Source organism: Aquila chrysaetos, chromosome Z, assembly GCF_900496995.4.
Source record: "Aquila chrysaetos chrysaetos chromosome Z, bAquChr1.4, whole genome shotgun sequence".
NCBI classification, from domain to species: Eukaryota; Metazoa; Chordata; class Aves; order Accipitriformes; family Accipitridae; genus Aquila; species Aquila chrysaetos.
The window spans coordinates 30,544,846-30,569,254 of record NC_044030.1 but is presented as its reverse complement, the minus strand read 5'-3'; the positions used below and the strand labels follow the sequence as shown (position 1 = coordinate 30,569,254).

The 24,409-nt window shown below is 42.2% G+C and overlaps 1 protein-coding gene across 3 annotated transcripts in view; it reads right to left on the bottom strand.

Moving 5' to 3' along the window:
• Positions 1-1,509: 1,509 nt before the first annotated feature.
• CPLX1 (complexin 1) overlaps positions 1,510-24,409 on the bottom strand; it is a 117,072-nt gene continuing 94,172 nt past the window's right edge. The window contains exons 4-5 of one of the 3 annotated variants that reach the window (XM_030004532.1): positions 14,530-14,699; positions 6,193-6,375 (exon numbers count right to left, since the gene is read on the bottom strand). In XM_030004532.1, the coding sequence (XP_029860392.1) occupies positions 6,366-6,375; positions 14,530-14,699 (180 nt within the window). In that variant the 3' untranslated portion in view covers positions 6,193-6,365. Of the gene's footprint in view, positions 6,376-14,529; positions 14,700-16,239; positions 16,313-24,409 lie in introns of all 3 variants that reach the window. The other 2 variants (XM_030004533.1, XM_030004531.2) reach the window with 2 other exon arrangements.

The window sequence follows — 24,409 nt, the reverse complement described above, 5'->3', positions numbered from 1 at the left end:
GGTTGAGATTTTTTAACTGGGGCTATTGATGCTTGCCACAAACCTCCTGGGATGCCAATACACGGGACGGCATTCTGCCAGCATTGTCCAGTAGCATTCATTCAAGTCCCATTTTCAAAGTGAGCTTTACAAGGCCTAGATTGTCCATGGTACTTCAGGAAGAAAATGAAATGAAGCCATTAAAATGGACTTACTCAGGACAACCAATGGTGAGTATCATTGCACCCAGCTTTTCATTTAGAAGTTTAATATCTGCCCCAAGCACGTAGTCTGTGCCTCCATTGCTGTGAGTGAAGGTTGAGAGCTTGCAGTAGGGCTAATCATTGCATTCCAGGATCAGTGTCTAAGAAGTAGATCACTAATGCACATCTGTAACTGGAGTGATTTTTCACCAGAACCACTCATGATGAGCCTGCTGATTTCTTTTTTTCTTGTTCTCCTCTGGAGAACGTTTTACCTGACAAAGTGTATTTTTAAAGTGGGAAAATGTAGATTGCACCAGCCTAGCCACTGGAATTACCCTTCTGTATCTTTTTGATAAGAAGGCAGAAGCTGGTTCCAAAGAATAATTTACCTCCATTGTAAAATGAAGCCTGTCAAAGTCAACTGCTTTCCTTCTTTGGTATCTGAACCCTCTCCCCTGACCACACTGGTCTGATACCATTATTCAGGTTCCCTTGAGCTGGCTGTTTCTTATGGGAATCAGTGAAAAGTACTTTCTTGTCCTGTTACCTTCCTCAAACACAGATCTTGCCTGGAACTCGGAGTAAATGAAGAGTCTGCCCTTGAACTCATAGGCTGCAGTAGCATTAGTGTGTGTTAGCCTTAGCAGTGCTGGGTTCATAGTCTGAGTAGGTATTATGGGATGTAAATAATTTGGGTTGACTTCCTGTGACAGTCTTGTGGCTGCTTCTGTTAATAAAAAACCTGAACATATCGCCATGCAATGGTCCTAAGGAAGAGCTTTCCTAGAGGAAAGGGTATCAGCATTTCCTATGAGATGTATCATTATTTCTCTTTCTGTTTCTAACATGATGCAATGCTTTTATGCTGAACATAACAACTACTGATTTGTCCCTAAGCAAGTAAAATGAGGCTTAGCTGTGTGCAACCTGCCACCCAAAGAGTTTTGTATATATCCCAAATTCTGGATCCAGAGATATATTTGATGTCGTTGTAAAACAGCTTTTTAACTTTTTTCTTTTAAGGGCCAAACATATTGTCACTAAACCATAGTTAGTTGCCTGCGTTTCTTTCAAAGGAATGTTGTTTTGCTCTTCCTAAGGAAAACTAATTCCTAATAGCAAAACTTATTTAAAATTTTATAATCACCCATAGATGTCAAACCTCATCAGTGTTTTTGACAAATGAAAAAATAAACATATCCATTCAAATAACATCCATGTTTCTCCTTGATTCTGTTACCATTCTATTTGTATATCAGCATCCATACTTCCATTCCAAGGGTAGCCTGGTAAAAATTTCACAGGAAAGCATTGCAAAAAAATGTATGAAATCACTGGGTTTTTTTATTGGCTGTGATTCCATTTTAAAGGAGCATCATACCATTTACCCACATCATGCAGGAAAAAGTAGCAGGCAAATAACAAATGAAATTCACATTCACAAAGTCTCTACTTTAAATCATCTTCTAGTTGCTTGGAGACTACTGCATGCATCTGAAAGAAAGCTGGGGAGCATTTCTACTAGAAAATGCATGGCTAAGTTCAATTTTGCTCCGTGTGTGTGAAAGAGAAAGACAGAAAACAGGCAATTTTTTAATGACAGTACTAAAACATTTTACTAACTCAGTGCATGAAGAAACAGTTAATTTGATATTCAGAACAGATACAGACAACTTTCAGATACATCAGACATTACGTTGAGGTCACAACAGCTAATTTCTAACAATGCTTATTCTAGCACAGTAAGCTTGCCAAAAAGATGTATTCAGCAGCATTGGTATGATCTTTCTTGACAAAGGAGAGGGGCTGGGAGGGACCTAAGCCAACATACAGTACTAGAAACATAGACAGAGGAACTCCAAAGTGATTTAGCACATGATCTTATATTTTGTTTTATTTATTTTAAACACAAGAGTAGCATTCATAATTAATATTGCAGTCTGATTTCATATGGCTTTCTCTAAATATAAATGTGAGTTTACAAGGTCAATGGCAAACTAAATCATTTACCCTCCAAATGTGGAGGTCCTTTGACTTTTTTTTTACTAACAAGTAAGGTCTTGAAGCTGTGAAGGAAAATGGCTGCAGTGTCTAGCCACCAACCTTTCTGTGTAAATAAAAACTAGTTAAAAAAACCAAAAGACCTCATTTACCTGAGATTGAACAGACCGGTGATGCAAATAAAACAATGGCATGGAAAGACAAAGAGATATTCAGAATCCAAACAATGAACCATGCTTCTCTTTGGTGTTGTGTAAGTGCTTCAACACCTGCTTGACTGCTGAGGGGGAAAGTATCTGAGACAATGCTTCTCACATTCATCCATGAGCCAAAGATGTCTGTGTCCCATGTTGCCAGTTCAGAGTGGGAAGGGAAAGGGATGGGCAGAAGGGAGGGGAGAGTGCCTGCTCTCAAGTCTGTTCAGCATGGCTTAGGCACTTTGGGGACAGTGGAATGACTTGAGGAGAGGTCCAGAACTCATGCAAGGTGCCAAAAGTTATGTGAGGCAAAACCTGTCCAGTACCTGTGGTAGATCTTCTGTCATGTTTCTTTATTGAAAGAAAAGGAAAATTAAAATGGGAACTACCAGCTCACACCTGGCTGAACTCTTTACTGTCCATGGAATAAGGGCTGCTGTGGGTGTGGAGAGCTGAGGTACAGAACTGATAACATGGCTGGGCTGGGAAGCTCCCACAATAAAAAAGACTCAGTAAAGATTATTTAATAAACCACCTTCCCTTTTCCTACTGCTTTGTGAGCCTGGCATGAAGCCTAACAAATTCAGCACAGAGTTCTTATGGCCCTCTTCAGGGTTTGGATCCAGATGTTCACACATCTCAGGAGCTCAGCTCACAAAAGGAGTTTTTTTAATGCTCTGAGCCCAGGGATAGCACTACCTGCTTATGAAATTTGAGCACAGGCCACACAAGATCCTGACGTAAACCAGTCATTCAATGGTACAGCTGCTGAGGCACAGTTAGAAAAAATAATACCAAACACTCTTCCCTTCTCTCTCTTCTCCCATTCTTCTTCTTTTTCGTCATCTTCCACACATATGTGCACACACATACACATCAAGCTGCCAGTGAGACTGTGAAAACAAACAATTGCCAGTACCATTCTGCAAGTAGGACACGAGGCTTAAAATTCTGATTCTATGTTAGGAGCAGTATTTGGCTGGATGAGGAATTGAGTCCATGGTGGAGGCTAGGGAAAGGTCAACAAGCAAGTGGTAGAGAAAGGTCAAAGCAAAGTGGAATGAGCTTATCCTCTTTGTTTGCAGAGTTCTCCAGCACAAGGCCAAGGGAAAATATGAATGGATGTGTTCCTTTTAGCAGGGGCACATTTCTGCTGATTCTGCTTATGCATTAGAGGACGCAGGCCACAGAGATTGTGTTGATGTCTGTGCCAGTGTGATCTGGGCTAGAAGATTTCAGTACCAATGAGTGGCTGAAGCAAAGAGCCAGCCTCTGCCTTTTAGCTTTCAGGGGTGTTGGATTTAGTTCCCTCTGTGGCAGAGCATCAAAACCAGCTGCTGCCTTTGTGACAGGAGAGGTTTCAGTTCTTTGAGGTTCACTTAAACAGGCTCAAATTACTAGTTGCTGAATTTGCATGGGGTGAGTAGGACACTCTCACTAAAAAATGGTAAATTGTTCAACACTGCTATGCTATACCCAAGCATTGATTCAGAGAAAAGGAATGCTCTGGGTCATTAAAGTTTGGGGAGGAGACACTCATCTTGCTTTAAATGAAATTTAGGGCAAAAAATCACTGACATTATCTGAAAGAGTAAAACCTGCCTCCTCTTTCCTCTGGGAAGCCCTTGGCAGCTTGTACTTGAATGAACATGTCTTGTTTGTAGATCCAGCCTGAAATAAGTTGCATCTTTATCAGCTGGTTCTGACTTGTAGATCAATCAAACTTGCTCAGCCTCCACCTTGGATTCGGTAGAAACTTACTGTTGAACTTATTTGTGAAGAAGCAAGGACTATCATACCTGAATAAGAATTGGGTGAGGAGGGCAAAATAAATATATTTCTTCTCTTTCACAGTATTTTTTTCCTATTATGAGAGATGCTGCTAAAAAGCATAGAGTTCACAAGCTCACTGCCTTAACCATGATGCAGATTTCTTCTGCTTACCTGAAAAGATTATAAATATCTTTCCAAATTTATTATTCAGGAAAGTACTGAGATGTTTGCCTAAACTCAGTCCCACTGAAGAAGTGCATCAAAGTTCCACTGAAGTAAAATGCTTAATTTAGCTACATAATGAAGTGTTTGAGATTACTTTCCTTTTTGTTGTCAGTAGAAAGCACATATTTGCTTCCAAATCTCTTCCATGTACTTAGGAGACTTTTGTTGTTCCCATGACAGGGACAAGCAATGCTAGTTCTGCCAGACAAACCCCAATTCTCTTACAAGATTGTGAGACTGAGATGGCATGAATCTCTCACAACAGCAACTACAGAGACCTAGCCAAATGCAAAAACTCCAGGATTGGTTCTTTAGATGACAAGCCACATACCTGGTCATGAGGGTCTGTGTTAAAAATAAGTCTGTCTAGGTATGTGAGTGTGTGTATGTGCTAGCCAGTCAACAACTCCAGCAGAATTTGGCTTATCCTGTGCAGTTACACAATACCTACAGTGCTGTATTGAGAAGCCCTCTGTATCGGTGTCTGGGAAAGGCAAAAAGATAATGGTGAGAGAGAGATTTACTCCCACCCCACTAGAATCAAGGGATGCCACACACTGTTATAATATTAATTAGCTCCTGCACAGCACTACAGAAGCATCCTCACTTTATGCCTTTATAGTAGGTAGAGATTGAAACCTACATTTTATAGCTGGAGAAGGTGGATGGGGCAGAAAAATAAGTGACCTCACCAAGGCAACACAGTAATTTAGCACGATACATAGCAGGCATACTCAGGATCTCTGGATCTCCAGGGCCACAGCTAACACTCAGGCCACCACAATCTCCCACACACTGTAGGAAGGGGTGGGCAGGACACAGCTGCAACAATATACTGGAAACCAAATGTCCATCCTGCAAGCACTGCTGGGAATGGGACAGCTGAACATGGCACTGGGCAGAAAGAGGAAGGTTAGTTAATCAGAGAGGCCTATGTACTTGGTCATTGGCTTCAGAGGGGTTGGGTAGGTCCTCTACCAGAGCACCACGCACTCTCCTGTGGTTTCAGCTCTCTGTATGGCAACTGTCTGACCAAATCTTCTCTTTCAAGTTAAGTGTATGGCTAATTCCCAAAGTAACATGACTCTTGCTTAGATTCTGAGGCATTTAACTTCTACCAGCATCTGAGGGAAGATGACTCACGTTTTCCACAGTTCTGAGTGACATCAGCTGTGTAAGTCAGGCGTGATTTACCTTCCAAATGATCTCTTATTTATGCCAATGATGGAATTAAAATGGAAAAGCTTTGCTTCCATGGGAGAACTGAGATACCCCTTCCAAGGGCAGATGTGCTCAACAACAAATGGCTAGCGTGAGCCAATCAACAAGAACATTAATAATAATGACTAATAATTATTATAAATAATAATAAAAAGATAATTAAAGAAACTTAAAGAGGTCACTGTTCACACTTAGTGAAGACTCCTTCCTGCTTTGGATGGAAATGCACATGAGGTTGTTCCTTTTCTATGCTTAATGTACAGTTGCCCTATTGAACATACATAGTACTATGGCTTATAATAAAAGTTGTGTAGTCTGCAGCTTTTTAATCTTTACATCCATTCATAGGCATCTACTGGATGTGACTATGTACAAAAAAGGAATGGATGAGTCTTGGGGTGGAAGGAAGGGAAAGAGGCAGTCAGAAGGGAATGGGACGCAAAAGGACTCCTAGTGAGCAGTAGAGGGCAGAGGTGGGGAAGGCTGCGTGATGGATGGCAAGATTGTAAATCCCCATTGGGCAAAAGAGAAATCCTTTGCAGTACTGTTTATGCCCATCTAACAGTCTGCAGCTATTACTTCTTGAACATGTCCTGCAGGGGCCCTGGTAGGTATTTGATGACGGTGTCTAGAATGCTCTCTTCTTCCTCCTCCTCCTCATCCCCACAGCCAGGAGGGATCGCCTTCTTTGGGCGCGTCAGGCTCCCTTCAGCATTAGCTTCCAGTGCAGCCTGGGCCTCTGCTTCCTTTTCTTCCTTCTTCTTTATCCCATACTGCGGGGGAGAGATAACACATTGTCAGTCACCCACTGAATAGGATGACTGATGAAGCCAGCCATCAAACATGGTACCTCATATTCTGCAGCATGAACATCAGTGTTAATATTCTGCTTTTGCTTTTTTACACAGACACCCAAATTACCCATCCTAACAACTCCCCCCTAAGAACAGCCCAGGGGATAGACAGCTCTCACAAGACAAGATGATCAGATGCTCAGATCACTGAGAAACAAGCACAGGAGAGAATTTGGGACTATACAGCCGTGGGCGTAGCAAAGACAATACAAGCTCTGTGTTAGTAAAGTTTTGGGTTAGTATTCTACTGATGTTGATCCTCTTCTTTACTGTTAACAAATCTGATACTCAAGTCCATCATGCGCAATAATTTTTAAATTCCATCTGCAGCATTTTATAGTAAAGGTTTATAGATGTGGCAAAAATTCAGGAAAAAAATTAATTATCAACAAAAGAAAGCAAATAGGACAGGACAGACAGGCAGACTGCACTGAAAATGTCAGTTTCAGATATTCTTATGTGGGACATATCCTACACAACCTCATCCCTGTTCTTTTGGTATAAATGGGACAGAAAGACCTCTTAGTGAAAATAAACCTTCATGAGAAACTCTCTCTGTATTTGCATACTCAACTCTGCACTTCTGGGGGTAAAGCTGACTCATACTGTCTGAAGAGAAACATCCTTAAACTTGCGAGTAGAATGGATACCTGCAATTTGCTACTCCTATTATGAATTGAAGGCACACCACTATGACCTTACATGAGTAACCAAACTCTCATTTTATGATTTTATATTCAAAATGCTAGATTTAATAGAGAAGTAAAGATATGCATGAGTGAATCAGACTAGGGAGAGAAGTGCTGTAGTATCTCAGCTTCCGTAATGACTAGGACTTTCTTTCCAACTGTTAGTTTGAAGGCATGTCCAAGGAAAACAATTTTTGCACCACCAATCCCCATCACTCCTCAGCCTTCATACATTTCAGTAATTCTCAGCTTCTTCGACTATTTCCATAAGTATTTGCACAGAAATTTTTGTGATTATGGTGACATGTGACCAAAAAAAAAAAATCAGCTCAAACTGTCACATGCAAATCTACAGCAACAAGGATACTTGCAAGCTACCCTCTTTATTATAGAATCATAGAATTATTTGGGTTGGAAGGGACCTTTAAAGGTCATCTAGTCCAACTGCCCTGCAATGAGCAGGGACATCTTCAACTAGATCAGGTTGCTCAGAGACTTGCTCTGTTTATTCAGATGAATTTAAATTTCCCAGACCGTTTCCACTTTTTCTGATGATACATGGAGGTTAAACTTGGTTTTGTGATCATCAGTGCAATCTCAGGAGGTGTCCCATTTCTCGGTGCCCAGCTGTGCTTGAAAGAGGCTAGCTGCACATTTCAAGGATGCTTCTGGTCCCCAGGCTCACAGCTCCCAGGCTGGCAGGAACCTTCTCATGCTCAGTCATTTCCCCTTCTAACTAGCCACCTTTATGGCTGCTCACACTTGCCTGCTCCTGCCCCATCAGCTCCTCAGCCATCAGTGACCTCACAAGCACCTCTACAACTACTTACAATCATTTCACTCCAGCTACATTAGGGAGGCATTTGACCTTTGTGAGGAAGAGGAAAGGCATTCAGGTTTGCTGTAGCAGCTATCAGCTTCAAAATTATTGCTCTGTAAAAGCCATTCCTTTACTTATGCCTAAATTTTAATTAAAGTACCAAATGGAATTAAGATTCCTCTCAGTACCTCAGAACCACAAAGTAACTTAAATCCATCCAAAGGCCAGTAAAACATTTTGCATGTATAAGCTGGAAAAGAGCTTTGAAAAGAAAATTAGATAAGATTTCAAAAACATCAAAGAACTATGTTGGTACAAAGTACTCAGTATTTTCTAGTATCAATAGTATGGTACTGCTGAACAGACATTAAGTAGATTCTCTTTTCATTATTTTCTCTTTTCATTTTTTCCATTAACACTAGACCAAATTGTTTACCAGTAAAGCAAAAAATGCACTGCTGCTGTCATAACTTTCTAATTTCAAAGGGCTCTTGGGTTTGACAAGAAACTCCTAAACATTTCTGAGCAAAGGCAATATTTTTGCTTCCTTTCTTCATCATCATTAAGATTTAGGATGACAGCCTGCAAGGTGAAAACCAGTAACTTCAAAACCCCCTAGTTCATTAAGGACATTTGTCTTATGATTTTCATATCTAGTGGATGCAGGTCACACCAGATTTCATGGGAGAGATGTTTAAGACAAATGATGTCTCCATTCCATCTGAGGTAAACAAAGCATTTGATAAACTTGTAGTTACAGGGCTGAACACCACAAACAAGATCCAACTCAGGACCAGCAACCACTGCAGGGGGAAGGTAGCACACTCCTAGACTGCGGACAATCTGTATGGCTGGCTGATACACACTCTCCCTTTCAAGTCACAGGTAGATGTCTCTAGGTGATTCCCAGCATAATTTATCTACTGACTTTACCTTCCTTTGCCAGCTAGAGGGGAAGAGCAGTAGCAGAGACAACACAAGTCATAGTAGCACACAGGTCACCTCATGCTCTCAAATCCTCCATCTCAAAACAAGTATCAGCTCATGGCGGGTTGATCCTCTAGCTCATGAACTTGTTGAACAAACATCCAGGCCACAGGAAAATTGGAACAAAAACAACAACTCAAGTGCTACTGTGTGCTAGGACAGAGGGAAGCTCAAAGATTATATGAAGGAATTAGCACTGTACTTGGCAGACTTTGCTGACACATTTCCTTAGGAAGCCTCTACTGATTGACCTCAGAGAATTGCACAGTGATAGACAGACCTTAGTTCTTACAAGTTATGGCCAGTCTTGTGGGGCAGTTGCAGAATGGGGCAATATATGGCCTGGAAAGAGATTTTTCACCATAGAAGGGCATTAAGGAAAACCAGATTATATTATTCCACCTTACTGACACAAATGCCAAGTACAGAAATTAATTTTTCTTGGTTCCTACCAATACTGATGCTACAACATGTAGAAACAAGCCATTTCCTCATAGTACCTATGTAACACTCAAATACAAATTTATTTTGGACAAAAGTATACTTCTCTTGGAGAAAGATGACATTGCATCAAAAACAATTTTTATAGGAAAGAATCAGTTCTGAGAATTCAGTGTTATCATTTAAACTTGGTGGTATTTTGTAATGCTTTACATCAAAATGTAATGCTGTGATGATTCGTAGGTGAATAAAATGGCATTTTTCAGGTCTGAAGTTGTTTCAGAGGAAATCAAATTATAGAAAGTATTAATATGAGCAAAATTTTTAAAAAGCATCTCAGTGTCTTCACATGAAATCTTTTAGGTGAAGTCAACAAATAATTTTTGAAAATATTGAATCTTTTTGGTGCTCTGGCTTTCCTGAGGATAGGAAATATTGCATTATCTAAAAAAATTTTGAAGGGTGAGAATAATTTCATTTTTTTTCAAGGTCCAACCCCACACAATTTAATATCAGAGGTTGTATGTGTATCATTAGCTGCTTGGCTTTCACTCATGCCACCATTTAGTTAATAGTGTAGAATTATGGACCTAACCCAGCAAGATACTGAAACATTTTAAATATGTGAACCACCTTACTGCTTCTAAAGTCATTACTGTGCTGTCACATAAGGATTGTTTTCACTGGGTCATAGGTTGGTGAAATACTGGCAGGCTGGAGTCCACAGTCATCAGGTGGAAAGAGTAGGGAAAAAATACCATGGCTCTTGCACTTACTAACTGCATGTCAGGAAACAACCAGACTAACAATGCTGCCATCAACTTCCTCTCCAACTCTTTCCTTCCGTATTCCTTCTGCTTTCCACAGGAAGCCAAAGTAAGTGCATGCACTAGAAACATGCTGAAAATTTGATCTAATTCTAATGGCAGAAAGGGTGTCAAGGAATAGGGGGCCTGCTGAGCCAAGGTGAACCAGCAGGTAAAATGTCAACCCACCACAAATATAGTTACCATCTCTTATGACAAGCTAACCATTGCTTACTAGAAAGGAACATATCTATCTAGCAAATACCTAGGCCACAGAATGAATAAAGCAGTAACATCACAGTCACTTGCAGAAGTAACTGCTTATCTCCGTGTCAGTTACGGAACTGACCCTCCAGTAAGACAATCAATGTGCAAGTGAGTGGTTATCTTTGGATCAGATTTGGAACTGACTCCTTAGGAACAACAAGTGACTTATCTGGAGAAGCTAAGGAAATAGAGAAGGACTTTTGTGGGGGATACAAAGACAACTCAAAGACTGTGTGGTGGGACCAGCAGAAGATTATCAGTGCAGAGGATCCTGGAGTCTGAGAATAAACTGCTGCCAAGATGAACATCTTTCCCATTGGCACACCAGGCAGGATGCCCTGGATGGGGATCCAAAAGACCAACAGAGTGGTCTTGCTGATGTTAGCAGGTTGGGTTAACCATAATACAATAACCATAAGATTATGCTACTAATATTTACCATGATTGTATGCTGCTAAGATTATTATAGTTACTCACTAATATTATTATAGTTACATGACTGCATCTACTATTGCCATGGTTGAACTATCATGTTAAAACAGTCTCTATAAACTATTAAATATCACTATGTATATACTTCATATAGTCACAGCTTCTTTCATCCCTATATATTTTCACCGCACGCGGTTCTTCCCTCCTTATACCTGGATAAAGCGGGAATGAGGACTGGTGCTCTTGGTACTACACACCTGTCCTGCAGCCCAGACTTGTAGCATCAGCTGCTGCTCATGTAAAGAAGATAAACAAAGGCATGTTTCAGTCCTTGGAGCACAGAAAGGAACCATGTTCTCTTGGCTAGCTTGCCATGTTCACAAGTCCAACTAACACAAGGTTCAGCTGATTCAGGGTGTGCGTGTGAAGCCTACAGCAGGCAGTGGGATGCAAGTAAATGTTGTAATGCCTTGATAAGATAAACACATGCAGGTCTGGATAGCAGGAATTTTGTAATGGAACAGCATGTCCTAGGTGGACCTGTCTGGCCAGCACTTTTTGTGGCTGGTAGCAGCTGTCATCCAAGATTCCTCCACTGTAGCTGCATCTGGGTGATTGAAATCTGGAGGTATGCATACAGGAACCCCACAACACAGCTGTGCACATGGTGTGAGGAATTGTTCATGGCTGGTTGTTTTCACTATGGACAACTGGCAACATTGCTCTTCTTTCACTCAGGAAACACCTCTTCCTCGCAAGGTGCTCTGAGAGCCTGAAATTTGTCTTCAGTCTGCATCCCAAGAATTAATACTGCATATCAGCTAACACTGAGTTTTAGTTTCTGGGAAAAGGTTGGCATATGAATGATACTGGTTACATTTCTCTTCAGGGAGTTTTTCTCTTCAGTGGTTTTATGTAGCTGCAGGTGGTGCTGAATCTATGTCTGAGCAGATGTGGCAGATACAGCCATCTCTGGAATTATTTTATTTACCAGATGAGCTTTTAAAAGCTACCAAGAGATTTCAATGCTTGTTCCTTTTCTTGCTTCATATAAAAATTAGGGGAGACCTTGTCTCTTCTTACACAGCCCTCTTAAATTTCATTCACATTCCAACCCACAACACAAGAAAAAAGAACAAAATTATCAGTCAGACTTGAAAGCATATGGTTAGAGAAGATACTGAGAGGGCAACTTGCCCACCCTCCCACCTCAGGGGTTAACTTGACCTGAACTCATCTTTTTCTTAGAGACCTCAGCTGGTGAATAACTCTCACATACTCTGGAACTTAACTACCCTTTACAATTAAAACATTTCTCATGTCTAACCTGATTCTTTCTGAAATGCCTTTTTAAAAGAAAAAAAATCTGGAAAACTGAAAAGACACAGCTACTGCAAAAGGATTTATCTTTCATCTGTCCTTTTGGGCTTCATTTATTGTGTGCCAAGTTATTTTTTTCACTTCCATTACTAAAGAGAACACCAGCCCAATTAAGATCTTCCCATCATTACCTCATGGAACCTTCTGCCAGGACTATATGTAGGACTGAAATAAATTGAGAGCAATAGGTAGGGTTTAGCACTGACCTCTAACTCCACACCTGTGAGAGTCAGGGGTACAGAAGAAGACTCCATGTGTATTTCATTTATACAAGCCTGAATTCTTTCTACACTATTTCTTTGGTCTCTCTGTGAGTGAACAGGCTGATAAGCATATCTTTGGCTTTAAGTTTCAGGTGAAGATGAGGTAGTTTTCAGTCAGAGGCTTAGGAAAATATCTGCCATTGTGATGGGCTATGGTCTGGTTTGTCTTTTTATTAATGCTACAGTATTGCTTACAGATATTCCTACAGTGAGAGTTCCAGCTGTGGTAAAGAATGAAAGGTATGAGCAAGAGTGCTGGGTGTCTCAGTCCCTGCCACTCCCTGCGGGGCTGTGTGTGTGTGTCCCTTGAGTCTTCTTGTCACCGCACGCTGCTGCATAGCTCTGCTGACCATGACCCTATGTTAGTGGAAGAGGGCTGATTAATAATGGAAAAGAACAAGGCAAAGTCTGGAAACTGCAGTCCTAAATTACATTGTTCAATTGCGTGTGAGCCAAACAGGAGCACAACTCAGGAGAGAGGTGGCACACAGAGAGAAAGGAGGACAATAAAACTTCGGGAAGAGGGCACTTAAGATGCAAAGGCAGGGCTGTGGGTATATGAGCAGTTTCTGCTTCATGCCTCATCTCTCCTGGAACAGACCTTCCCTAAGCCATCTTCCTGGGGGCTATCAGAGTTCTTCAGCCAGCTTTCTAGCCGAGGTTATTTGTACACGTCTTCTGTCCTTTGAGTTCTTTACCTCATCCAAGGCTCCATCTCCCGACAAGTTCCTTGTGGCTGCATGTGCCTCGCTCCTCTCTGCTAGCTCAGGCTTTCAGCTCTGTCAAAATCACAGCAGCTTTTCATTCATCACCTATCTTGGTTCAGGTCTTCCAGTATGCGTTTCAATCTTATCACCTGTTTCCCTTGGGGGGCTCCCATGGCAGGTACATAGTGGCCTGTAGTTTTCCACTTGCACCACAAGCACAGATCAGAAGCAGAAGTGGATTACAAAGGTCTCATCTGATTTTCTTCTGCCTCCCATCAGTATCTTCTTCTGGTAGCACTAGGGGAATCTGACAGTCACTCCCTTCTCCCCCACGGCAACATTGCTGCCTGAGAACCCCACACCTGTTTTCTTCTCTAATTAGCTCCGGGATTACAACACATTCCTATGGGAATACCCATTGCCCCCAGCATCCAAGAGTAGTGCTGCCCAAATCAATAGATATAAAAGTTGCTTTTCTGCTGCCCCATAGTGGAGACAGTGGAAGATAAAGCACTGCTCTCCTGAGCGGGTCTGATCTGTACTCAACAAGCCTTGCTACTTTACCTTAATTGGAAGCAACATCACATCTGTCCAATGCTTGCTGTTTGCATAACTGTAAGTGAAAAACAGAGATGTATCTGGATCCTGGTTGCAGAGGACACAGTGAATTTGCTACAAACTCAGATCAAGGGGAATGTTTCCACTGGCCTCAGTGGAGGTGAGACCAGGTGTACGTGAGAGACATAAGACAGACATGGGAAACATGTCTTGGCTTGATCCACTATGCTGACTCTATGCTGAAGCAAACTGGCCCTTCTGCTTACTGCTCAACTGCCTGGATTATGCTAGGTTGTCCCAGTCAAAATGCTTCTTTCCCGTTACCACATACAGGTGGTGTGAACTACAATTTGTGAACAAATTTACTCCCCTCTGAGAAGCAAGAATCTATGAAAAAGAACAGGCATAGATATCACATATCATGAATTTTTCAGAATACTCAGCAGAAAACATGTTTTCCTTTCGTCTGTGTTTGCATGTTAATTTACTTCCTTTTGTGTACGCAGCATCCATACTAAAACAATGCCTTACTGCATAATGGTCAGCCTCAGTGAGAGGGAATGAGGTTTAGAAAGTTTCAGGAGTGGAGGTGATTAAATTACTGCTGAATAGCAAAGACTTCCGTCTTGTAATCAGAAAAGAAATCTCCAGAGTAAGCAGAGAATATCTGACTCATGAATAAGAGCATAGGATCAGAGGCTCTAAAATACTGAATTTAGGTACCTGGAGGGTTGAGTGAAATCACCACAGTGATTCATGACCACAGGGCCCAAGATAAGTACTGTACATATGGTAGTCCTAAGCCTGTTAGGTCCTTTGGTAAGTCTTTCCCCCAGAATCCAACTGGCAGCTTCAATTAGGAAAATCTGGGTCAATTCTATTCTTTGAAGCAGCTGAGACAGGATAAGAAGAAAGAAAAGTTACATATTCCACAGTAACAATTACAGTTTATTTGCTTATACGTTACATTGAAAATTTAGTTTTGCTCTGTGATCACCAGGATGGGGTCAAGCTGCAGAAGGTTCCCATGAGAACAGAGGCATTTTCCAGTGATGCAGAGAGCAGGTGTTCTCCTAGCCAAAGTGGGATATGATTTCTTGTGTTTCCAATGACTGCATTTAGTTTTTTACAAGGAAAAACTTCCCAGAAGCCAACCGCAGGGATGCTGGAAAACCACAAATGCAGTCACTTGTGTAAGTTTAGAATAATTTATGTTACAGCTATGTATCTGACAGCACAAATAAATGCATAGGATATATCTGTGTTTAAGTGTGCACTTCACAAGGTCAGAACATGGAGTATAAGCTGCTCCTCCTCCTTCCTGCCTCCTGCAATTTTTTGCTTTGCCCAGTGAAAGCCTTCCTTTTAGTACAAGACTGGTAAAATTAATTCCTCAAGATGCTGCAGTAATTTAGATTAGATAGAACTATTTATTTTCCATAGCCTCTGCTTACCATACGTGAAAAGCTCTTTTTTCTTTTTTTTTCTTTTTTTTTTTTTTTTAATTTTTATTTTTGCATTATTTAATCTTATTTTGAAAGCTCTGGTTCAGTCGGTGTACATCTGGGCTTGTGTTTCTACAAGAACCTAATACAAGTGCTCCAGTGGATAAGGAGTTGTTCACTGCAGGATGAGGAGTCAGCTTTGTCTTATGGTACAAAGCATGGTAAAGGCATAGATAACTGCCAAAAGAAATATTGTTTGTCCTCTCCAGGGGGATAGGGAACTCATTGACTGCTCACGAGGCTTAGAAATTATTATCATCCTGCATTGCTAGGTTTGTGCTTGCTAGGGTTCATCATTTCATTGCCTTATTGATCACAAGCACTTTGGCAGACTGGAGGTTAAATCCAGCTGAAATTCAGAGGCTGAACCTTAAATGGCTGATTCATTTCAAGTTCAGCTCTTAGTAGATAAACTACATGAGCTCTCTGCATCTGATCTCTTTGCAAATGTCTAGGATTCTGAATGCCAGTTTTGTTTCTAGATGTTGCATTCATTTCTGTGCATATGTCAGCTCTCGCTATTAGTAACTTTAGGTTGTCCTTGGCATTTTGTAGTACATATAGGACTGCGTTACCAGCAAAGAAAAGTGGCAGGTAACAGAGCTCATCACAGCAGATCAAGAAGGAACTTAGAAAGCATTCTGGAAGTGATATCATTGTACATGATTGAAAGTACACTACAACTAAATTTCTGTCCCCTACTGTAGGTCAGCACTGTGGGGACAGTTGCATTCAGTTGTACTCTTCTATTAGCAGATTTGAGGGAAATAAGGAAGATGAAAATCTGTCTAAACAAAGACTACAGATCATAAACAGCTTAATAGTTACAGAAGCAAAACAGAAATATATTCCAAAATACTAGAAGAGATAACAGTCCCAGATATAAAAGGAGCATGCATCACCACTGCTGAGAATCCTGGGGACTAACCTGGAAGGAAAATAGTCTCCTGGACTGACATATAGGTATGCATCTGCTTTTTTTCCCCAGCTTTCCGTGTGACCTGTATGGGAGAGAATTCATTTCTTCTTGGTGGACAGAGAGCTTAAGTAAGATCTACCCTTCCAAAGGTGCTGCAGTGAGTCTGCTCTGAAACACAGTCATTGCTTATGACTCCACACTGAAATACAAGTTGCTTCCACACCATTCTCATAAGGTTATTTTGTCCTCAGTAACTTCCCTGGATTGACAGGATGAGTTTGACAGGACATTAAGCTCCATCAAACTTTTCGCTAAGAATTTTTTTTTCCTTCAGTAACCTACACCAATGTTTTCAATGATGACTTTGCTGACAGCACAAGACAATGTAATTCTGCAATAGTAAGAGCTCAGGAAAGATTAGTTAGGTGATTATCTTTAGTCCTTGCTGTGAGACTATTTAATTTTTGTCATCAACTCCTTAGGGATTCTTCTGTGTGGAATAAATCCTGCCATACCCCATTGTGGCTAGGATCTAATTAGCACCCCCACCCTGAGAGTACATCTGTGGAGACCAAGGCATTGCCATAAGCTCAGAGACGAAACTCAGTAAAATCAAAGGTAGTTAACCAATTAGTTTCAAACCTTTGACATACATTTCCCTCTGAAGTACAACAAGTACTTCTCAATCCCGTTAGCTGGCAACAGAGAACTCTGACATCAAAATGCTTTAAAAATGGGAAGAAAAATTTTGACACCCAAAAAGATCAAGTAAGAAAGTATGAGTGTTTATTGACATACTGCAGCCCTCCACAGCGACATGAAAAAAATGAAGGGCTAGAACCTTTCTCTAGCCCTTTTTGATCTGGCACACCAGCCTCTCCTTTTTGTAATTCAAGGCAGTTTTGTTGCTCCCCAAGAGGCTGTGGAAGTCATGGTTGTAGCAAATGAAAGTTGGTAAGGGAGACTATCTGGTGCATCTTAACAATACAACTGAATAGCATTAACGGTGTTACAGTGCTAGAGGGACACACTCAGGGTCTGTAGTGCTGTAAGGTTGGGTTGCTGTTACAAATGTGGAGAACTGCTGTCACCTGTGAACAGCCACTGCATAATAAAGCTCCCACCATTGCAACAGTCTGTAACCAGCTTGGGCTGATAGCTAAAAGCCCATAGTAGAGATGAGGTGCATGTTTTGCATTTCTTCCAGGTGGAATCAGCTGTTGAACTTTTCTCATCCTTTTTGTTGACTGGCTGTGGCCAGAGAACAGATATTTGGCATTGTCAATGATATGTGAGCAGGGGCAGATCCCGTGAAGCTCACAACCTACATCAAGCTAAGAGCTGTACAGCTAAAGGGAGAGACAAACCTTGTATAGAAGAGCTTGCTGACTCTACTGTACATTTCCCATAGGCTTGCCTTTGCTTTATGGCAACAAGACAAAGGAGTTTCATATCACTCCTACCAACTTCTATTTACTAAAGTAAGGAAAAGAGCCTTTTCAAGGGATAGCAGTTACTATAACCATTTTCAAAGGTTCTTGAGCTCTTGGTTGTTACCTGCAGTTTTTCTTGCCCTCTCCATGTATGCAGGAACTCATAGCAACTCAGATTGGAGGGAATGGAACAGCTGAAACGGTAACCTCTTGTGGGGTGGAGGCATTCATCCTCCAGACAGTGAGTCAGGACAAAGTCACAAGCCCATTTTCTTTCTCTTTCTCAGTCTGATTGGGTGCTTTTTTCTGACGCAGCAATGAATGGGATCTTTTGCAGTTGCATGTTGGCTTTTTGTTGTGTCCACTTCAAAAATCAGCAGCTCTAAGTACTCACTTACGGGATAAGTGATACCCAGCCATGCTCATGTTATCCTCCTCAAGCTAGGCAAATGAAGGCTGGCTCTCTTTTTTATACTGTCTGAACACTTTGTTGTCATTAATGAGACTTCCAGTTCTCTTGGGGTGGGGGAGCAGGGGTGAGTGAGAGACCTTACAATCACACTGAAATTGAGCCTTGGGTGACATGAAATGGCAGGGAGTTTTGGAAGGCAACACGTCAGTAACTGAGCCTGCACATACCTGTGACCACGCACACCAAAAACGTGCTCAGCTGATCATGCTGTTCCATGCCCCTGACCACACTGACCTTGCCATAATTTTCCCTTCATAAAATATCTGTGCATGCCTAACAGAGCCATGAACCAGCAGAATGCTATCACTTCAGAAATTTCTATCTCTTTGGGCTATTAATGAACAGTTATACTTCAAATGTAAAAAGAGTAATTAAAAAGAACAGCTAAGAACACACTTCACTGAAACACACATGAGCTTTTTTGAATCAGGTGGGGTGTTTTTTTGGGCCAAAACCTCAGCACATTTTGGTAAAGGCCCTAGTTATCCAAATTGCTGCTAAAACCTGGATTCTTTTCATGTAATAGCTTTTGCTGAGAAGCAGGGAGAAAACTTTCAAATCTCAGTGTCTGCTGCCACAAAAGAAGTCCTGTGTTAGTGGGTCTCTTTTACTAATAGTAGAGTATTTAAAAATGACTACCATGCAAGTGCCCACAGAAGAAGCTAGCACAAATGCAGTGAGGAAAACAGAAACTCTGATACTGGCAGAAGGAATATTATTGCCTCTGAGAAGTGCTAGAAAGAAAGGTCTCTCTGTGTGCAAAACAGAGAAGGCAGTAACAACCTCAAACTGAGAGCCAGGGCAGGACAAGCAAAAAGGACAAGTAGAAATGATGCTCTGTGTCTGAGCTGGCTGGGTTGCAGGACTGGAAGGAGATGTTGTGTTATGCCTAGCGATGGGCAGCTCCTTGCACCATGTCAACAGGTCAGGCAGGTGTATTACCCTGTGACTACCTTTCAGATCTTGCCTAGCAGATGATGAGGTTTGTGTTTGAGTTCTGGCACTTGTTGCGCTTGACCCGATGTGCTCTGAGGGTAGAAATCCCCCATCTGCAGGATTTCTGCCAAAGGGGCTTGTAGAATGTGGGAGGATAGGAAGTTTGCACACTGGCAAAAAACTTTTGTGCAGATTTTTAAGCTGGGCACAAGCTTCTAATTCTGGAGCTCTTTCAAGGAGAGTGGGAAACATGGTGTGCATTTTCTTGCTGATAGAAAATTTCCCTCTTATTTATACATTCATACATTCTGGGCAACCTTATTGGTAACAGCTTGCCTGTCACTTTCTTAATGTGGCAGGTTCCTCAGCCCCAGTTCCAGCTCTTTTTTGACTTGGTTCTCTCCCCAGAAAGAAACCAGCCCCTCCCACAGTTGTGTCAGGAGATAAAAAACAGGAGCCTTAGAGACACACAGTCTCTGATTGTCTGAAGACAGAACAACTCACTGACAGCATGATTGTAGCTGGCTCTAAAAGCATCCACTTGCTCTCTAGAATACCCATCAATATTCCATCACACACCTGCTTCCCAGCACAGCACAGCAAGCCTGAGGACACTGTTATTATTCAGTAATGCTGCGTGGAAATGTTATTTGCCTGGCTGTTCAGGTTTGTGTTTGGAAAATTACTTTTCTGGGGCGCTAACTTCATCAGCCTTTATCAGAGTAGGCATGGGGCTCCCAAGAGAAGAAGGTGCCAGCTTATGCTGGAGGAGGGACAGCTACGCTGCAGACAATGAAGAACATAGGAAGCAGGAAGCTGCTTTGTTTCAATGAATTTAATCAGAATACTTTAACAATATTTTCCCCACTTTGCCCTGTGGCTTTTCCTGCTGGTATATCACCTGGAAAGTACATTAAAAGCAAAGAGCAAAAACACCAGACACTAGAGCAATTCCCCTCTGCACCATGCTTTAAAAATGCGGGGCACTTCTACAGGACGAAGGACAAAGCCTGGGAAGCCACACTGCATTGGGTTTATGTGTCCAGGTGCTGGCTGCAGGGATCTACAGGGGTGGCCTCTGGGAGAAGAGGCCAGGGGCTGCCCTGTGCCAGACACAGCCAGTTCCAGCCCCAGAGAGAGAGACATGGACCACAAGTTGGTAGTTGGTTTAAGGCCATGATCAAGATGAACTAAGCCAATTATTTAGCAAGATGTTCTCCCATTTCAGGCACACCTCCCCACAAAGGCTTTGCAATGAATCTGGTAATAGAAGAATAGGCTGCCCATGAGCACGTTGCTCAGTTTGACACCTAGAAGTTAAGCATCTGTTCTGTGCTTTCCTAGACAGTGGGGAGAGACATACACTGTGGACAGCAATACATTGTGTCCTAAGGCAGGCACCTAGGACATCATCATTTGAGGTATGCATTTCTCCCTGTTGAGTACTCAGGAAGAATTGATCAGCAGCTCAGGTGGAGACAATGAACAGTTGATAGTTAAAGCTTGATAAGGCAAACCCACTTCATGAACTTGGTTATCCTTAAAATGATAGCAAATATTCCCAGGGCTCCCTCCTCAGCTGAATTCATTACCCTCTCACTCTGAACTCTGTCCATTGTGAAGTTCTTTATTTTTTTAAAAATAGATAATTACCTGTTCTCATTCTGACCGATTCACTAAAATTAGAAAGCAGCAAGGTTCCTTCTCCTTTTTCTCCTCTCTCTCAACCTCCCTTCCCTTAGGTGTAATCATTCCTTCTGCAGAAATGGAAACAGCCTGGGAATACACTTGGCTTCTGCTAATGAAAGCTGGCAATAGCTGTGAGATTCACCATAGCATGTCCCAACTAGTTCCAACGTATATTGTGTCACACACTATCATTTCACAGCTAACAGCTAGCACAAAGAAAAAGAAAGAGTCTTTTCAAATGAAGGCCAAACTACCTTCATATAGTGCTGATTGAATATACTTCTTGGCTTATTTGAATATACTTCTTGGCTTATTCATACATGGATTCAATTTAGATGTCTTCCTGCCATTCTCATTTCCTTACAACAAGACTTTTTGTTGCATGCCAGATCTTACACTTTTTAAATGTGGGACCTATCCCTTTGAGGAACCAAAGGTCAGCTTCACTAGGTCCTGTTCTTGCCCTCTTTGGGAAAAGGAAGATATGTCTCCCCTGACTAATATGAAAGACCTTCCACAGAGTTAATGGCTTCCCAGTCAGGATGATAATACTCATTACTTGCCCCTCAACTGAGAGATCATGCGCAAAATTATCATTTCAGCTGGGGAATGTGCAGCAGGAATAGATGAGCTCTTGAGATGTCAAGGCTGATGCCCCACCTCACTAACTATCCCTGTTTCCCTCAGTGGCCTGTGGACCTTTTTCAGTGATGCTGCTAAGCTGGAGACTTCCTGCAGGAAAAATTTCAGGGAACAAGCTTTGGCTGTTTTTCTCTGCACATTCTGAGCCACAGTGTAGTAGGTTCATCTCCCAGCACCCTTTTCTTTTGGTACTGGTCTGCCACCACTACTGCCCTGCAATCTGAGGCCCTCCCAGACTGACTCCTTGAAGGGAGCTAGGGGGTCTTAAGTTTGAACAGCTGCAGGGTACTTAAATGTCATTGGCCAGAGTTCTGGAGAACATTTTCAATTTCTGGGGAGAATTAAGATTTTGCTACAAGAATGATGTTTCATCAGGTATCACTTTATGACAGTCCAGAGAAATTATGCCAGTAGTTGTGTGTTGGGACAATCTGTGAAACTGAACACCGCACTTTTCTTGCAGCAGAGATGGGGAAATAGCAGGTAGGGGGACAAGACTGGAAGAGAAAGGAGCCTTGGGCAGAGTGTGGAGGTCCATAGTTGGTGGAGTCAAGTGCAAAAGGATAGAGCACAATGCTGTGTAAATATTTCATCCCCATAGTATTTTTCTGGTATGTAGTATCTAGAAAACTACAGTGACTTTGTCTTCCAGCTAATACCTTCAAGTTTCCACAGCCTTATCCCAGTGTCCCAAGTTCTCTCCAGCCCTGTCACTCCTCCAGCAACAGCTTCCTTCACTGCAGAAGATTAAAATAATAACATAGTCTTCTGCTGAGCTTTAGGCAGAATAGTTGTGCTGTGGTTTGAACAATGGACCCTATTCAGGCTCTTTTCTTTCTGCCTTCCAGTATGACACAAGACCCAGACATATCACTTAGAGACAGGATAAATCAGGATGAATTTTGAAGCAGAAAATGTGGATTTAGAGTCATTTCTGTGCCCACCAAAAGCTGAACTGCTTTTGTCTTTGAGTTTTATCCTAAACAAACTCAAACATATTTTGGGCAAAACTTCCGATAAGGATGATGAAAAATGTTAGGAGTCCACATCCCAGACTAAGATGTGCCATGCTTAATACAAGCCAGGACAGAGAGGAAAGCAGAGGAGAGAAGAGGAGAAAGACACAGTCACCAGTACTAACAGCCTGGACATGCTCCCTTCTTTATATGTAGTAGAGATGAGTCACAGTCTGGGCTTATAAGGAAAAGAAAGGAAAAAAAAAAAACCCACAGCGCAAAATGAGTAGCAGGAATGCAATGGTACAGGGTCCAGTTAGCTGGCCAGAAGTTGCTGCTTTGAGGAGGATTGTAAGAATTAGGGTAATATTAAGTGATCCTGTCTCTGGCATCAACTACTTTTGACTATCAGCAGTTTAGGGACATTATGAAACCAAGCTTGCATTTGGGCTGTCATATTTAGCTCTTCTCCATGAATAGTTGTAATGTTTCTTCTTTTTTAATCCTGTCATATTTTTGCATTTCCAATTCTGGTGAAAGACTTCAGACATGATGCTTGAAAACGGATGCAACCTCCACACAGAGCACTGCAACACACCTGAAGCTGGGACAAGGATTTCATAATGCCTGCAAAACCTTACGTCCCTCCTCTTTCTTTGATGAGTTGCTAGGGTAACTTTCCAAATCCTACCCTCACTGGACATCTCTGTGAGAATTTGCTGAGATGGGTGCAAGTGTTGTACGTTCTTCTGAGCACCCGTGTTGCAGCATCACACCTCAGGTGCTCTTTCAATCACAGCTAGAGACTGAACTACTGCATTAAGATTGAATTCCAGAGAGCATGTGTTTTGGTTTTGTGTGGTGGGGTTCTGGTAGTGGGGCAGGGGCTGCATGGGTGGCTCCTGTGAGAAGCTGCCAGAACCTTCTCCAGCTCCAAGTCAGACCCACCTCTGGCCAAGGCCAACCCAATCAGCAACGGTGGCAGCACCTCTGGGATAACAGATTTAAGAAGGGGAAACCTGCAGTGGAGAGGGGAGTGGTATGTGAGAGAAAACCCTCTGCAGACAGCAAGGTCAGTGAAGAACGAGAGGGAGGATGTGCGCTGGAGGAGGCGATGCCCCTGCAGCCCTTGGTGAGATGGCAGGCTGTCCCCTTGCAGCCTGTGGAGGACCCCATGCTGGAGCAGGTAGATGCCCCCGAAGATGGCTGTGACTCCATGGGAAAGCCCACGCTGGAGCAGTCTGTGCCTGAAGGACTGCAGCTTGTGGAAAGGACCCACGCTGGAACAGTTCATGGAGGACTGTCTCCTGTGGGAGGGACCCCACGCTGATGCAGGGGACGAGTGAGGAATCCTCCCCCTGAGGAGGAAGGAGCAGCAGAGACAATGTGTGACCAACTGACCACAACCCCCGTTCCCCATCCCCCTGCACTGCTGTGGGGAGGAGGTAGAGAAAATTGGGAGTGGAGTTGAGCCAGGAACAAAGGAGAGGTGGAAGGAAGGTGTTTTAAGGTTTGGGTTTACTTCTCATTATCCTTATTTTTATTTGATTGGTAGTAAATTAAATTGATTTTGTTTCTTCCCCAAGTTGAGCCTGTTTTTTGCCTGTGGCCATAAGTGGTGAGTGATCACCCCCTGCCCTTGTCTCAACCAACAATCTTTTCTTTATATTTTCTCCTCATCCCACCGGGGCCAGGGCAGGGGAGTGAGCAAGCAGCTTCGTGGTGCTTTGTTACTGGCTGGGCTCAAACCACAACAGCATGGAAGACTGAGTGTTGTGGGTGGATGTGACCATTCTTCAGTCTGAAGGAGCACTTGTTCACTAAAAAAGTTATTATTCAACCAAATGTAGCACAGTTAGATACTCTGCTAATTGTTCATTATATATATCTAAAGACTTATGCATACAGCTAGCTCTATAGACACATGGAAATGAGAGGTCTACCTTTATTTGGACTCAGAAAAAAAGTTTGAGTCCTGGAGGACATGCCTGCTAACTGGCTTCTCTTGTTCAAAGCTGTAGTGCAGAGTTGGGACAGCATACACTTAGAGG